The sequence below is a fragment of the Bufo bufo genome, chromosome 3 (genome assembly GCF_905171765.1).
Source record: "Bufo bufo chromosome 3, aBufBuf1.1, whole genome shotgun sequence".
Lineage (NCBI taxonomy): Eukaryota > Metazoa > Chordata > Amphibia > Anura > Bufonidae > Bufo > Bufo bufo.
In genome coordinates this window covers 615,235,309-615,251,217 of record NC_053391.1, presented here as the reverse complement: position 1 = coordinate 615,251,217, position 15,909 = coordinate 615,235,309, and the positions used below count along the sequence as shown (strand labels likewise).

The window sequence follows — 15,909 nt, the reverse complement described above, 5'->3', positions numbered from 1 at the left end:
TGTTATATTCATAGACCCCACTGAAAATTTGTTTTTATAACATATCAAAATTTGATTGTAAATTCCATACCTTTACTGTACAGGTTCTTGAGCTGACCACACACCATCTACAGTGAAGGAGGAATATTACAGCTGACAGTCTGCAGTAATATCGGGGATCGGAGATATCTGTGGTCCTGGCCATTTAACCCCTTAGATACTGCAGCATCTAAATTGTTAGACAGAAGAAAGGGTCTCCCCCTGTCACCCCAATGACTCCCATGATGTGATAACAGGATGGCAATGGGTTGTCATGGGAGCCAGATGCCTAATGTAGGCCCACAGGTCTGTACGTCTATTAGGCCCTGCCTCTGGATGCCTGTCAGCGTTATCTAGTGTATAATGAAGTATTGTAGTGTATTATATAAGGGGTCAGAGGATCACATGTTCAAGTTCCCTACTTGGACTAGAACAGGTATGCTCAACCTGCAGCCCTCCAGCTGTTGTAAAACTACAACTCCCACAATGCCCTGCTGTAGGCTGATAGCTGTAGGCTGTTCGGGCATGCTGGGAGTTGCAGTTTTGCAACAGCTGGAGGGCCGCAGGTTGAGCATGCCTGGACTAGAAGAAAAGCTAATTAAAGCTTTAGAAAACTAAAAAAACAAAACTTCCCGTTTTTTCTTTTATCTTATCAAGTCCTTTACTAATGAGAAAAATTGCTTTACCCATAATAGTATTATGGTGTCATATTATTTATCCAGCACAGTGAACGTTGTAAAGAAAAAGAAAAAAAAAAAAAATGATTAGCTGTATTTTGTTGGCTTCTCCTCCAACAAAAAAAAAAAGGAATAAAAAAGTGATCAAAAACTCATATGTACCCCAACCTTGTACCACAAAATGCAAACCCTCCAAATTATGGCTCTCAGAATATGACAACACAAAGACAAATTATGTTATTGCGCAAAAGTAGTAATAGATAAAACATTGTAAAACATGAAAAAGTAAAAAAACGAAATGACAAAAATCGCAGAATTTCAGTTTTTTCATACACCTCCAAAAATTTATAGAAGCATATCAATTTAATATATGTACTAGGAAAACCAATGGCTATGTCAATGGAAAGTTGAAAAATTATAGCAACTGGTATGCAGTGATGCAAAAGCAAAAACTGTTGACACCTCAAAGTATAAAGGGTTTAAAGAGGAGCTGTCATCTCTTCTGACGTGTCTGTTTTAGTAACTACTTGCATTTTCCATGTCATAAAAATTCTGGATCATCTATTCTTATGACTAACGGCATATTCCTTTATTAGTCCTGCTAGAAGTTATGAATGAATTGCTAGCAGTTTGAAATGAAGGTCTTTCTGGGTGTTAACAGTTGAGGGTGTGTCCCTGCACAGTCTGACACTGGCAGCACTGATTGGATAGCGCCAGACTGTGCAGGGACACACCCTTAAGGCCTCTTTCACACGAGCGTGTCCGGATAAGGTCTGGATACGTTGCGGCAAACCCGCGCGAGTAGGTACCCAATTGCATTCAGTTTTGACTGCGATTGCATTCCGTTGTTCAGTTTTTATCGCGCAGGTGCAATGTGTTTTGCATACGCGTGATAAAAAACTGACTGTGGTACCCAGACCCGAACTTCTTCACAGAAGTTCAGGTTTGGGTTCAAGGTTGTGTAGATTGTATTATTTTCCCTTATAACATGGGTATAAGGGAAAATAATAGCATTCTGACTACAGAATGCATAGTAAAATAGGGCTGGAGGGGTTAAAAATAAATAAATAAATAAATAAACTCGCCTTAATCCACTTGTTCGCGCAGCCGGCATCTCTTCTGTCTTCATCTGTGAGGAATAGGACCTTTGATATCGTCACTGCGTTCATCACATGATCCATCAGATCCTCTTTAAACAGAAACAAAAATCACAGATATGCCATTTATCAGAGGGAAAGTCCCAGAAAATTGTCTCACCTTCACTCCACTCCTGACCTACCATAGCTTTGGCGGGTGAAAATAAGTCAGAATGTGAAAGTTTGGCCTGTTCTGAATTTGTTGTGTGTGCCACTTTCAGTAATTTGGCGCACAGACCATTTCCTTTACAAAAACAGACAAATGTGAAGATGATCTTCAATTTGTCCCCTGTTGATAAATGAGGGCCTTTATCTCCAGTGTGTCCCTGACTGTTTTGAAGCTGGAGGAGCTACTGTTGGTTCTGGTGATTGTAATGGTTATTAGCTATTAGGCTCATGTGTTGGTACCATGTATATCATCGTTCTCTTTCTCTGGAAAGGACATAGACATCTGCCGTATGGACAATGCAAAACTTCTCCACCGGATACAAGTCTTGGAAAACAAGTTGGAGCTGGGGAAACTGCAGCTGAAAGACCTTGGAGAAAACAACTATCACTCCGTCAAAAGCAAATATTATAAAAGCAACTTGGCTAAAAGTAGAATTGAAAATGTGCAAATTCCTCCAACTAGTGGGAACCTCATTGTTCATGATGGAGGTGTGTACTGTCAACAGCTGTACGATTGTCCAATATTTATGACCCAGACCTGGAGATGCAGTTACATTCTCTGGGGAAGAATATAACTTTACATGCTTCTTGTCAACTATCTGCATAGATTAGTAGAAAATCATATTAATATGGGTTCTCTGGGATTTACATATTGATGGTCTATCCTCAGGAAAGGTCATAAATATGAAATCGGCAGGGGCCCAAACCCTGGCACCCCCAGCCATCAGCTGTATGAAGAGGCTGCTGCAATCTGTAAGAGTTTAGGCCTCTTCCTAGGCCATAAGAAGTCACGTTCATTGGTCACATGGCCTAGGCCCAGCTCAGCCTCTTTCACTTGAATAGGGCTGACCACTATACAATGTATGGCGCTGTACTTAGTAAGCTGTGAGGAGGCCGCAGCGCTCACAGGAAAGCTGCGATCTCCTTAAACGGCTGATCAGGGCAGTGCAGTAACTTGGACCACCACGAATCTCATATTGATTACCTATCCTGATGATAAATTATCACTAAGGTAAATACCAGAGAACCCCTTTAAAGGGACATTAAACCTAAATCAATATGCACTAAATGCTAACTGACCAAATAACTCAAGTATGAACTCAGCCTTACAGGTCGATGTTAGCGCCAAGAAGAAGCGCACTCCTTTTACACCATTGTCAGCTGATTCCACATAGATGTCTACAGAACCTGTTCTATTAAACGCTTATACAAGTAGAGCCCCCCGACAGAGTGGAGAGGGTGTCAGCAGTAAGTTTGTGTTGACGTCACTGATTATTTTTCCCTTCCTCTGATCCGTCAGAACAAAGACCGCCAAAAAAACGCTGAACGGCAAATATATTTTACTTTTGCCACTAATACACGACAAAAAGGGCTTTAGAACATATAACTGCACCGCTGAACGGCAAATAGGCCCTTATTTTTTCCACTTATACATGCCACAAAAAGGCTTTAGATCATATAACTGCACCGCTGAACAGCAAATATATTTTTTATTTTTCCACTAATACACGGCAAAAAGGCTTTAGAACATATAACTGCACCGTTGAACGGCAAATATATTTTTCTTTTGCCACTAATACACGATAAAAAGGGCTGTAATTTTCACATTTTACCACACAACAGCTAATAAGCCTTTTTTTCCCACTAATACAAGCCAAAAAATGCTTTAGAACATATTACTGCACAGCACAAGGGCAAATAAGACGTAGAAATATTTCCTTGTAATAAACCCTGTTAATGCCTGTATCAGACAGCACTTGTACCCTAATAAGAACGGTTTGCTGGAATTACAGAGCTGTATAATGGCAAATTGGATACCCAGTCAGTGCAGCAAGGTGTAATAGGATTGTTCTTATTACCCAGGCTGTAACCTCCCCGACTGAACCCTGTTCAACATAAAAGCTGTGGAATTATTTCTCCCTATCCTTTCCCTACACATTGAATAATCTTTTTTTTTTTCACAATTAAGTCTTTCCTAGCACTGTCCCTAGCGCCTGATAACTTCTCTCCCTGCACTAAATACACTGGAAAATGGCACAATCCAAGATGGCTGAGGCTATTTATAGGGCTGTCTGGCTGATGATTGGCTGCATGCATGACATTATGGGTGATTCCGCCTTCCCAGAGTTCCTTGCTCCATGTTCTCACACGTGCAGCAGCCATTTTAGGAAAAAATGTGATTCATTACCACGAAGCATGAGGAAATTCGGCTTCGGTGCGAATCTAATTTTTCCTGAAATTCGGATCGAATTCCACTTCGTCAGCTTTGATTCGCTCATCTCTATTAACGAACATATGATTAACATTTCTCACAGATTGTTCAGCAGTTTTTGAAAGGGGGAAGAAGCAAAGTGGCTACTACCGTGTACAGCCGGCCCCTCAGACGGAGCCATTCACAGTGTATTGTGACATGTCCGATGGAGGAGGGTGGACTGTTATTCAGCGTCGCAGCAATGGAAAAGTTAGTTTTAACAGGTAAAAAGTAAAATCTCTATGGATAGGTTGGCTTATTACAGTTGTGTCTTTTATTTAATCCTTATATGTGTATGTATTACGGGGGTCATGTATGATCAGAAATTCGCCTATATTAGGCGTATTTCTGGTGCAGATAGTGGAGCATTTATTAAGGCAATGTCCTCCACTGCAACCATTTTTTAAAGAGGTTTTCCAGGAGTTTTACACTGGTGACCTATCCTCCAATCGGTGGAGGTCCAACACCCAGGACCCCCGCCGATCAACTGTTTGAGAAGGCAGTGGTGCTCGCAGTAGTCTGCAGCCTTCTCACTGCTTTCCCTAGGCCATGTTCATTGGTCACATGGCCTTGGCACAGCTCAGTCCCATTCTAGTGAATGGGGCTGGGCTGCGATACCAAGCACAGTCACTATACAATGTGTGGCACTGTGCTTGGTTTGCTGAGAGAAGGCCAAAGCACTATGGCGAGCAACAGTGCCTTCTCAAACAGCTGATCAACGGGGGTCCTGGGTGTTGGACCCCCACAGATCAGATACCGATGACCTATAGGTCATCAGTGTAAAACTCCTGAAAAAAACCTTTTAATTGCTTTAGTGGATCTAAAATGAAATATTAAGCAACTTTGCAAACAGTCGAAATTAAAAGTACCCTATTGTTTTGTGTCTACAGCTTGTATGCAGACCCGTGTGTAACCATGGTTACAGACTGCAAACAAACCCTGTGTAGTCTGATCCTTTGTATGACTATATAACTTTTATAAACTTATAATTACACTCCCTTTCACATAACAACCTTTATTTTACAAATCTCCTAAATGTATTTTAGTAGGAATTAGACAGATGGAAGGGAATGTGACTGCAGGATCAGAGTATACAGATGTCTGAAGTCTGCTACCATAGAAATGCTTAGAGCTGTAGACATAGGCGTGCGCACGGGGTGTGTCGGGTGTGCCTGGGCACACCCTAATCAAGCCTGCTGGCCAGCGAATACATATGAAGCACTTCCATTTTGGAAGCGCTCATTAGTACCGGAGGACCAGGAAGCGGTGAACACTATGTACTTACCGCTTCCTGGTCCTCAGCTGTCTGCTGTGCAGGGCTGCGCACAGCATGAGGCGCTTTGTGATGTCACGTTGTGTGCGCCAGTTTAGAGCACAGCCGACAGGTAGAGGATCGAGGGCGGCGAGAAGCAGAGAGGTAAGTGGTTTTTTATTTTATAAAAATTGAGGCTGCTGGGGCCATAACGTAGGCTAATGAGAGGCATAATGGGGACTAATGAGAGGCATAATGGTTATGCAGAGATTCTTAAAAGTGTCAGACCACTATCCGGCGCTGCAGGCATAGAGATCAGTCCTTGGAGTGGGGGTGTCCCTTTAATGATCCCCAGAACAGTTCACGTGTCCGCGACCCTGGGAGTTATACTCATGGAAGACCAGGATTGCAGGTCAGAGATACACTCCACATAATCTGACAGTATATACGACTCAGCCCGAGATCTCCCCTCACTGACAGTCAACTGCAGAGTATAACTCCCAGGGTCGCGGACACGTGAACTGTTCTGGGGATCATTAAAGGGACACCCCCACTCCAAGGACTGATCTCTATGCCTGCAGCGCCGGATAGTGGTCTGACACTTTTAAGAATCTCTGCATATCTATTTCCCTGGAACCATTTGGAAAGGAAAAGACCCAGGCAGCAGCACGGCATCCCCTAAGGCTGGTGGGGAAATATACCAGCTAAGGCACATCTAGCTGTTGTGACTATTCACAACAGAATCCGGTAAGCGAATTACGCACCATAACTGTATATTCCTTATAAGGCGTTACCACACATGAGGCGCTGTGTTTTTTTGTCTTTTCTCCTTTCCGAGAGGCATAATGGGGGCTAATGAGGCATAAGGGCTGATAATGGGGGTTAATGAGGCATAAGGGCTGATGATGGGGGCTAATGAGGCATAATGGGGGCTAATGAGGCATAATGGGGGCTAATGAGAGGCATAAGGGGGGCTAATGAGGCGTAAGGGCTGATAATGGGGGCTAATGGCATAAAGGCTATATACAGTTGCAAGAAAAAGTATGTGAACCCTTTGGAATGATATGGATTTCTGCACAAATTGGTCATAAAATGTGATCTGATCTTCATCTAAGTCACAACAATAGACAATTACAGTCTGCTTAAACTAATAACACCCAAAGAATTAAATGTTACCATGTTTTTATTGAACACACCATTTAAACATTCACAGTGCAGGTGGAAAAAGTATGTGAACCCCTAGACTAATGACATCTCCAAGAGCTAATTGGAGTGAGGTGTCAGCCAACTGGAGTCCAATCAATGAGATGAGATTGGAGGTGTTGGTTACAGCTGCCCTATAAAAAACACACACCAGTTCTGGGTTTGCTTTTCACAAGAAGCATTGCCTGATGTGAATGATGCCTCGCACTAAAGAGCTCTCAGAAGACCTACGATTAAGAATTGTTGACTTGCATAAAGCTGGAAAGGGTTATAAAAGTATATCCATTACTGTTCATCAGTCCACTGTAAGACAAATTGTCTATAAATGGAGAAAGTTCAGCACTGTTCAGATGACTGCAAGAGCACAGCGCAGACTGCTCAATGAGGTAAAGAAGAATCCTAGAGTGTCAGCTAAAGACTTACAAAAGTCTCTGGCATATGCTAACATCCCTGTTAGGGAATCTACGTAACGTATAACACTAAACAAGAATGGATTTCATGGGAGGATACCACAGAGGATGCCACAAAGGAGGTTCAACCAGTTATTAAATCCAAGGGTTCACATACTTTTTCCACCTGCACTGTGAATGTTTACATGGTGTGTTCAATAAAAACATGGTAACATTAAATTCTTTGTGTGTTATTAGTTTAAGCAGACTGTGATTGTCTATTGTTGTGACTTAGATGAAGATCAGATCACATTTTATGACCAAGGGTTCACATACTTTGCAACTGTATATATATATATATATATATATATATATACACATACATACACACATGCGCGCACGCGGTGTGTGTGTGTGTGTGTGTTTGTGCTTTAGGGTGCACACCCTAATGCAAAAGGCTGCGCACGCCTATGGCTTAATAAAGATTTTAAATATATTTTGCGGGACTAAGATATTGATGACATCCATAGGATTAGATATCAATATCAGATCGGTGGGGGTCTCACACCTGGCAGAAGCTGCAGTTCCAGGAAGTAACCAGTGTATGGAGCCAGAACATCACAGCTCTGTACACCGTGTAGTGGCCGTCCTAGGGTACTGCAGCTCAACTTCCATTAGCTTGAATGAATGGCTCTGTCCACTGTATAGTTTCTGCTGAAAACAGCTGATTGGTGGGGTGCCAGATGTCAGACCCCATATAATCTGATATTAATCACCTATCCTATCAATAGGTCATCCATACCTTAGTCCTGGAAAACTGCTTTAATTAATCTTAGAACACTTTCACAATTCTGTAATTCTGAAAACTTAATTACAGAGTTATCCAGTATTATATGTAGAGATGAGCGAATGTAATATTTTGAAATTTGTTTGCGATTCGTTTACTGGTAAAAGCAGAATTGCGTTATGGATTCCATTGCCACGGACCATAACGCAATTCTATGACAGGATGTATAACGGAATGCCTTTAGAGGCATTCCGTTATTCATTCCGTCATAATAGAAGTCTATGGGCTACATAATGGATCCGTCCCGTTTCCGTTATGCAGGAGAGGACTCCCATATGATGATGTTATATGCTATGATAGCCTTTGTCTGGAGCACGCTTATAACCATTGTTTATACTATATTTGCCTCCCACTGATACTTAGGAATTGGAAGGAGTATAAAGAAGGCTTTGGTCTCTTTAAGAACAGAAACGATGAACACTGGTTGGGGAACGATCACATTTATCACCTGTTGAACGGTCGTAAGTGTAATTTTTATTGCATCTTGCCATCATGAATTTTTAGACGTTAGCACAAATATAAGATTACACAATAGCAAAGGGACCGTTATGACATCCATATTCCAAACTAGAGAAAGTGGTGTATAGTGTAAAACCTTCTTCATGCGGGCGTCACGGGTGATGGCCGGATGCGTTCAGGGTGCATTGCGGGAAACCCGCGCGAGTAGGCACGCAATTGCAGTCAATTTTGACTGTGATTGCGTTCCGTTGGTCAGGTTTTTCCACGCGAGTGCAATGCGTTTTGTACGCGCGTGAGAAAAAACTGAATGTGGTACCCAGACCCAAACCCGGACTTCTTAATTGAAGTTCGGGTTTGGGTTTGCTGTTCTGTAGATTTTATTATTTTCCATTATAAAAAAAATAATAAAAACATAACTCACCTCATCCACTTGATCGCGCAGCCGGCATCGTCTTCTTTCAGGACCTGCAAAAGGACCTTTGATGACGAAATCTTCTATCTTCATCCAGAAGGACCTGCGCTGACGTCACCGCGCTCACCACGTGGTGAGCGCGATTACGTCATCAAAGGTACTTTTGCAGTTCCTGAAAGAAGACTATTCCGGCTGCGCTATCAAGTGGATGAGGCGAGTTAATTTTTTTTTTTTTTTTAACCCCTCAAGGCACATTTTACTTAGCATTCTGTATTAAGAATGCTATTATTTTTCCTTATAACAATGTTATAAGGGAAAATAAAACAGTGAGTAGACTTTAATGGGGTCCGGGGTTGCTCATCCCTATTATCTCCTAGCAACGATGCGGGAAAATCGCATTGCATCCGCACTTGCTTGCGGATGCTTGCGATTTTCATGCAGCCCCATTCATTTCTATGGGGCCTGCGTTGCGTGGAAAACGCAGAATATAGAACATGCTGCGATTTTCACGCAACGCACAAGTGATGCGTGAAAATCACCACTCATGTACACAGCCCCATTGAAGTGAATGGGTCTGGATTCAGTGCGGGTGCAATGCGTTCACCTGACGCATTGCACCCGCGCGGAAAACTCGCCCGTGTGAAAGGGGCCTAAGTGGTGTGAAGTCTGATTATGTAATTTTTATCTTCATACTCACTTGCATTCCATCTCTGTGCTCCAACAAACCAGCAGTAAAATGCATTGAGAGGACTCCTGAGCTCACTCACATAATGGAGAGGACTCAAATAGGAGTCCTGTCAATGCATTTTACTGCTGGTTTGTGGGAGCACAGCGTGGAAATGCAGGTGAGTATGAAAAAAAAAATTACATAATTGGACACAGCACGCTATACACCACGTACTCTAGTTTAGAGAGTGTTTCAGAGCTGACAGATTATTAAGCAGACACAGCCATACACATTTGAATTTCAGACTTTTTCTCATCGGTTGACTAAAACAATCATTTGTTAATATATTTCAACCATAGAACGATCGGGTGGTTAAATGGGTCCATTTAGACTAATGTGTATGGCCACCTTAACTGCACTACCTATGCTAAGAATAATTACAATCAAGCGTTCCTATCATCCACAGCCTTTGACATTATTGTAAAATTTTAGCTCGTTATCTCATTAGAACTGATCTCCTCTTTAAGGGCAGATATAAGATCTTGGGACTAATTGTTCTGCTGTTTCTATCACTGTGCAGGAGAAATATCTCTAAAGATCGATCTCATGGATTGGCATGGGAATACAAGATATGCAATCTATGACAGCTTCCGAATTACCAACGAAGAGGTAAGACGTGACAAGACATTTGCGTTAGGACAGCTGGGCAGCTCCATTGCTACGGTCTAATCAGTGACCGGTCATGGAGCTGCCCTGCATTACCATTATTAATCTTAGTATACTGGATATAATTGACTTGATTATTCCTGATTAACTGAAATTATCATTATTAAGTTGCATTTTCAGCTAATCACAAAAAGTGTGCATATACTATTCTAAATTAATTAATTATGTCCTTAAAGGGTATGTACACATTTCTTGCTTTTTTTTTTCGAGACTCCACCCTTCCCCAGTGGCCAGACCTGCGATGGTTAGCATACTTATCTGGACTCAGTTCCTGGTTCCAGTTCCATCGCTCCCACTCCTGTGCCACTGGTCCCATAACTACCCACATGAACATCCTGTTTGACGTGGCTGCCACAGCAAATTACAACTAACATCGGTGACGTGTCATCCAAGTGTCACATGACCCAGTGAAGTGACGGAACCAGAAATTTTTTGGAGGGGTTCTAGCCACACACTTTTTTGCTAAGCCTTGTGATGCCATGGAAACCACCCCCATCCTCTGTATTTGTCATTAGATGCCACACAGCTAGGGGCTAATAGGAGGGCTGAAAGTTTTTTCAACTCTTCTGTAAGTCTCCCAGAAGTTTCGGGAGAGTTGACAAGTATGACTTATAGTCAGACTTATTATTACACGCAGTAGGTCTATGCCTAAGCCCTGTCCTGAATGTCAAGCTGCTTTACAGAATTACATAGAATAGCAATGTCCACATAATTATAAGGTGCCATGTTGTACAGCAGCCACTGTGTTTGGCATGAATGACCTATTACTTCACGTTTAATACATGCTCCGCACTTTTCTGCAGGACAAGTACAAGCTCTGGTTGGGTTATTACTCTGGCAATGCTGGAGATGCGCTGGATGGAGGAAGTAACTTTGCAGAACAGTGGTCCGCGTCACTCAAAGGGATGCCTTTCAGCGCTGCGGACAATGACAATGATAGATACATCAAGGGAAACTGCGCAAAAGAAAATAAATGTGGCTGGTGGTTTAACAGGTAATTGTAACACATATTGTGGCGGAAATGACCTCGCCACTGGGTTTTGGAGGGGCTTGTTTGCCAGCCTTTTGCCTCAGGATTAACGCCCATGTACTAAAACTTTGAAGGAGAATGTAGACCGGGTGCACAGCCTAAATTTGTGGAACTGTTTTGGGCAGGAAAGCCATGCTTGTGGTCGGTCATATGTAACTTCCATGGAAATCGGGAACCCCTGCTCGGATCTGGGTGATTTCTGGATATGTTGTTCGCCCAGATCAGATCTATCCAGGGATGTATAAATTATGGGGATATGTTGGGCTTTGGGGTGTTTTCTGTGTTTTGGGGAAAAATGTGTGTTTTCTTCTTGTGAGTGATTAAGTTAGCCCATTGTGTTTGGTAATTGTATCACAGTCCGAGCCCATTGTGTTTGTTAATTGCATCACAGGCAGAGCCCATTGTGTTTGTTAATTGTATCACAGGCAGAGGGGGGGGTGTACAATTGCTGGGAGTGTTTCAATACTGTAAATGCATGTGATTGGCTAATGTAAAAACTGTCTCAGTCTTCCACAAGGTCCCCAGGAGAGTGTCCCTTGCTGGAAGACCTGCATAAAAGGCTGACATGTAGCCCTATTAAAAAGTTCCTGTTTTAACCTCAACATAGAGCCTCATCTCATGTCTGTGGGGAAAAGGCTGCATCTACACTGGGGAATGCTATACTCTGTATACTCCTCTGGTTATAATCCCTGAGCTCTTTTAAGAGCTTGTTTCTGTATTGCTCTCTGAAGGAAGAGAGGTTCACCCGCTGGAACCTGGAAGCCTTGTCGTAGGTCCAGGGTGGGTAGAAGACGGCGAGATCCCAACCAAGCTGCGGCGGTTCGTGGGATCGGCAATGCTTACGGTGTCAAGTAGAGTGCTTGGCGCCCTCCTGAAGCACTAGGAGCATCCATCAATGGAGGATTGTAATGGGGATTCCAGGAATAATCAGTTATCACCTGAGGCTCTTCACCAATCACCAGAACAGGGTACCCGGTCACAGCCACATAGCCACTGTCAGGAGGAATTGGATAGAGCAGCGCTCACGTGTAAGACCGTGAACCTGGGAGGGACCCCCAGGATACAGCAAAATCACAGACGAGGAAAGTAACAACACACAGCTTTGCGCAAAAACAGAAACTTTACTAAAACAGTAATATAAACACAACAATGTAAAGGTGCACCAAAGATCTTATACCTCGGGCCCACAGTCACTGTCCCTGTCCAGTTGGACAGACCTATCGTGATGGCGTGCACAGCAGAGCCTGCAAGTCAATACTGTGCCGCAGAACAATTCTGTAAAGCCTGCCAAGCATGCAAGTCCTAACTAACTAAATAACTAATTGCAGGCCTAGACTTAGTCTTTGATGCTTCAGACGCCACTAATATTCTGTGATGAATAAACATTTTTACTGACCTGCGTCCATTCTGTGTCAGAGAATGCCTCTTAACTGAGATGGCTACCAGTCCCTTATCGTACACGCGGCCTTGCTCGGTAGATAGACTTCTGTTCAAACACTGTAGCAGTCCTCCTGAAACGATCCCTCTTCCTAAGGGCCGGATCTAGGTGAGGGACAACGACTAGTCCCCCTCCACTGCGTCCCCAATCACTCCAGGGCACTCGGCAACCAAGATGGAACCGGATTCAGTCTCACACAAAAAATCCTTCCAGCATGTCAGCTCTCTCTCTTTCACACTTCCTGGTTCTTCTTCTAGCAGCAGCAGCATGAGTCATCCTCTACTTTAGCTGTAACAGAGAATCAGCGGCTTCCTGTGGCCGAAATGCAAAATGACAATCTCAAAGTTTAACTATGCACCAGCATTATACAGGAAGAGCTGTTCCACAATCTCACATGCCACCCCATATGTCATCCACGGCAACCACCCCCATACAAACTGCTCCTGTGCATGTCACTGGGAAGGCACACCAGCATTGGGCCTCGCTGACCTTCTCAGAGTGAGGGGCTCAGAAGTACTGGGGACATCAGGCATATCTGTCAGCACTCTCTCTGGGTCTCCACGCACATTGGTTCATCAAAATTACAACATCTCAGCATATTACGGTGAAAGTTTTGTGAGGGTCCCCCAGTCCCTACTAGCTCTACCTCATAAACTGGAATGGCAGGGTCTACCCTCCTTTTCACCGTGTATGGGACCGCCTCTTTCCAGACGGCCGTTTGGCTTTGACCATCACCCGATCACCTGGGGCGTACCGATCCCTCTGCACTGGTCTCGGGTTGGGGTGTACCAGTTGCCCCAGGCGTTCTCCCACAACCTTGTGGATAGTTCTCAGCCGGCAGCAGTGCTCTTGCACCCAGATGGTGGTACTTCTCGGTGGAGGCTCCATCGGGTCGGGCATGTGGAGGTCTTCAGTCTCCTGTCCGGCTCTCCCAAACAAGAGCATATGTGGAGAGTATCCGGTGGTACTGTGTACCCTGTTGTTATAGGCCCACATTAGTTCAGGTAGGTATTCGGGCCACCGAGCCATTTGGCTATCCTCCAGAGTCCGCAGCATCTGGAACAAGGTGCGGTTAAAGCATTCGCATGCCCCGTTTCCTTGGGGGTGATACGAGGTGGTGCGAGAGTGTTCATTCCCATACAGCTGGTACAGTTCGTTCATTAGAATACCCTGGAAACATGCCCCCTGGTCCGAATGTATTCTCTGTGGACACCCGAACACCTGTATAAAGTGTTTGCAGACCGCTTCACCGGCCGAGTCTGCTGTCCCGGTTTCTGGTGGGTACAGCCACTGCATACTTTGTGAAGTGATCTGTCATGACTAGACAGTACAAGTGTCCCGAGGTAGAGTATCCAATCTGCACATAATCAATCATCAGAAGCTCCAGGGGCACTGAGGTCCGGGTGGCCTGGGCAGGAGCCCGCTGTTCAGTACTCTTACTCAGCCCGCAGGTTCGACACTTAAGACATGCCTCGGCCACATGTCGTCCAGATCTGGACAGTATACCAGCGTTGGAGCCACTTGAACGTTTTGTCGCTCTCAAAATGGGCTCCCGTTTCATGGGCTTCCCTGGCGGCTTCAGGTCCTAATGACATGGGGATGACAATCTGTTGTCGGCACAGCAGCTCCGACTAAGTATATGGTCCGCCACAGGAGGCCCTGGGTAATGGTTAACTTATCCCACTGCCTCAACAACTTTTGGCCCTCTGGGGTCAGTCGGGCTCGCTCTTCTGGTCGTGGCCAGATCTTAGCCCGAACCCATTCCTTTACTTTCCACAAGTCTGAGCCGCCATTCTGGGTTCTCTCACAATCAGCCAATGTCTTTCCCAGCACTAGGGACATCCTGGACGCCACCCCACGTGAATGTGCCACATTCTGGAACACAGGTAATCGACCAAGGTCAGGTGTTTCAGTATCCTCCAGCTCCTCGTCGGTACTCTGAACCGACAACCCTACAGGGACTCGGGAGAGTGTGTCGGCGTTGCTGTTTTCCCTACCTGACCGAAACTTGATGCAGTATTGGTACTTAGAAAGGCGAGCCAACCATCTCTGCTCAAGCGCACCTGTCAGGTACTCAGTGAACCTTTCGGTCATGACCCACACCAGCACCAGTAGTTCAAATTTAAAGGAGCTGTAGTTGTCAGGGTTGTGTTCTGATTCCCTCAGAGACCGGCTGCCATAGGCAATGACTCTCTCACGTCCATTCTGGACTCGGGATAACACGGCCCCCAGACCATGTAGACTTCCGTCAGTGTACAGTCGTGGCCAAAAGTTTTGAGAATTAGATAAATATTGGAAATTGGAAAAGTTGCTGCTTAAGTTTTTATAATAGCAATTTGCATATACTCCAGAATGTTATGAAGAGTGATCAGATGAATTGCATAGTCCTTCTTTGCCATGAAAATTAACTTAATCCCAAAAAACCTTTCCACTGCATTTCATTGCTGTCATTAAAGGACCTGCTGAGATCATTTCAGTAATCGTCTTGTTAAATCAGGTGAGAATGTTGACGAGCACAAGGCTGGAGATCATTATGTCAGGCTGATTGGGTTAAAATGGCAGACTTGACATGTTAAAAGGAGGGTGATGCTTGAAATCATTGTTCTTCCATTGTTAACCATGGTGACCTGCAAAGAAACGCGTGCTCGGCTTCACAGGCAAGGATATTGTGGCTACTAAGATTGCACCTCAATCAACAATTTATAGGATCATCAAGAACTTCAAGGAAAGAGGTTCAATTCTTGTTAAGAAGGCTTCAGGGCGTCCAGGAAAGTCCAGCAAGCGCCAGGATCGTCTCCTAAAGAGGATTCAGCTGCGGGATCGGAGTGCCACTAGTGCAGAGCTTGCTCAGGAATGGCAGCAGGCAGGTGTGAGTGCATCTGCACGCACAGTGAGGCGAAGACTTTTGGAAGATGGCCTGGTGTCAAGAAGGGCAGCAAAGAAGCCACTTCTCTCCAAAAAAAACATCAGGGACAGATTGATCTTCTGCAGAAAGTATGGTGAATGGACTGCTGAGGACTGGGGCAAAGTCATATTCTCTGATCAAGCCTCATTCCAATTGTTTGGGGCATCTGGAAAAAGGCTTGTCCAGAGAAGAAAAGGTGAGCGCTACCATCAGTCCTGTGTCATGCCAACAGTAAAGCATCCTGAGACCATTCATGTGTGGGGTTGCTTCTCATCCAAGGGAGTGGGCTCACTCACAATTTTGCCCAAAAACACAGCCATGAATAAAGAAT

At 44.3% G+C, this 15,909-nt stretch overlaps 1 protein-coding gene across 2 annotated transcripts in view; it reads left to right on the top strand.

The window, feature by feature from the left end:
• Window positions 1–15,909, top strand: part of LOC120996265 (fibrinogen-like protein 1) — a 71,609-nt gene that overhangs the window by 42,257 nt on the left and 13,443 nt on the right. For both annotated transcript variants that reach the window (XM_040426072.1, XM_040426073.1), the window contains 5 exons: window positions 2,272–2,488; window positions 4,315–4,474; window positions 8,305–8,402; window positions 10,060–10,148; window positions 11,009–11,199. In XM_040426072.1, the coding sequence (XP_040282006.1) occupies window positions 2,272–2,488; window positions 4,315–4,474; window positions 8,305–8,402; window positions 10,060–10,148; window positions 11,009–11,199 (755 nt within the window). The remainder of the gene's footprint in view (window positions 1–2,271; window positions 2,489–4,314; window positions 4,475–8,304; window positions 8,403–10,059; window positions 10,149–11,008; window positions 11,200–15,909) is intronic.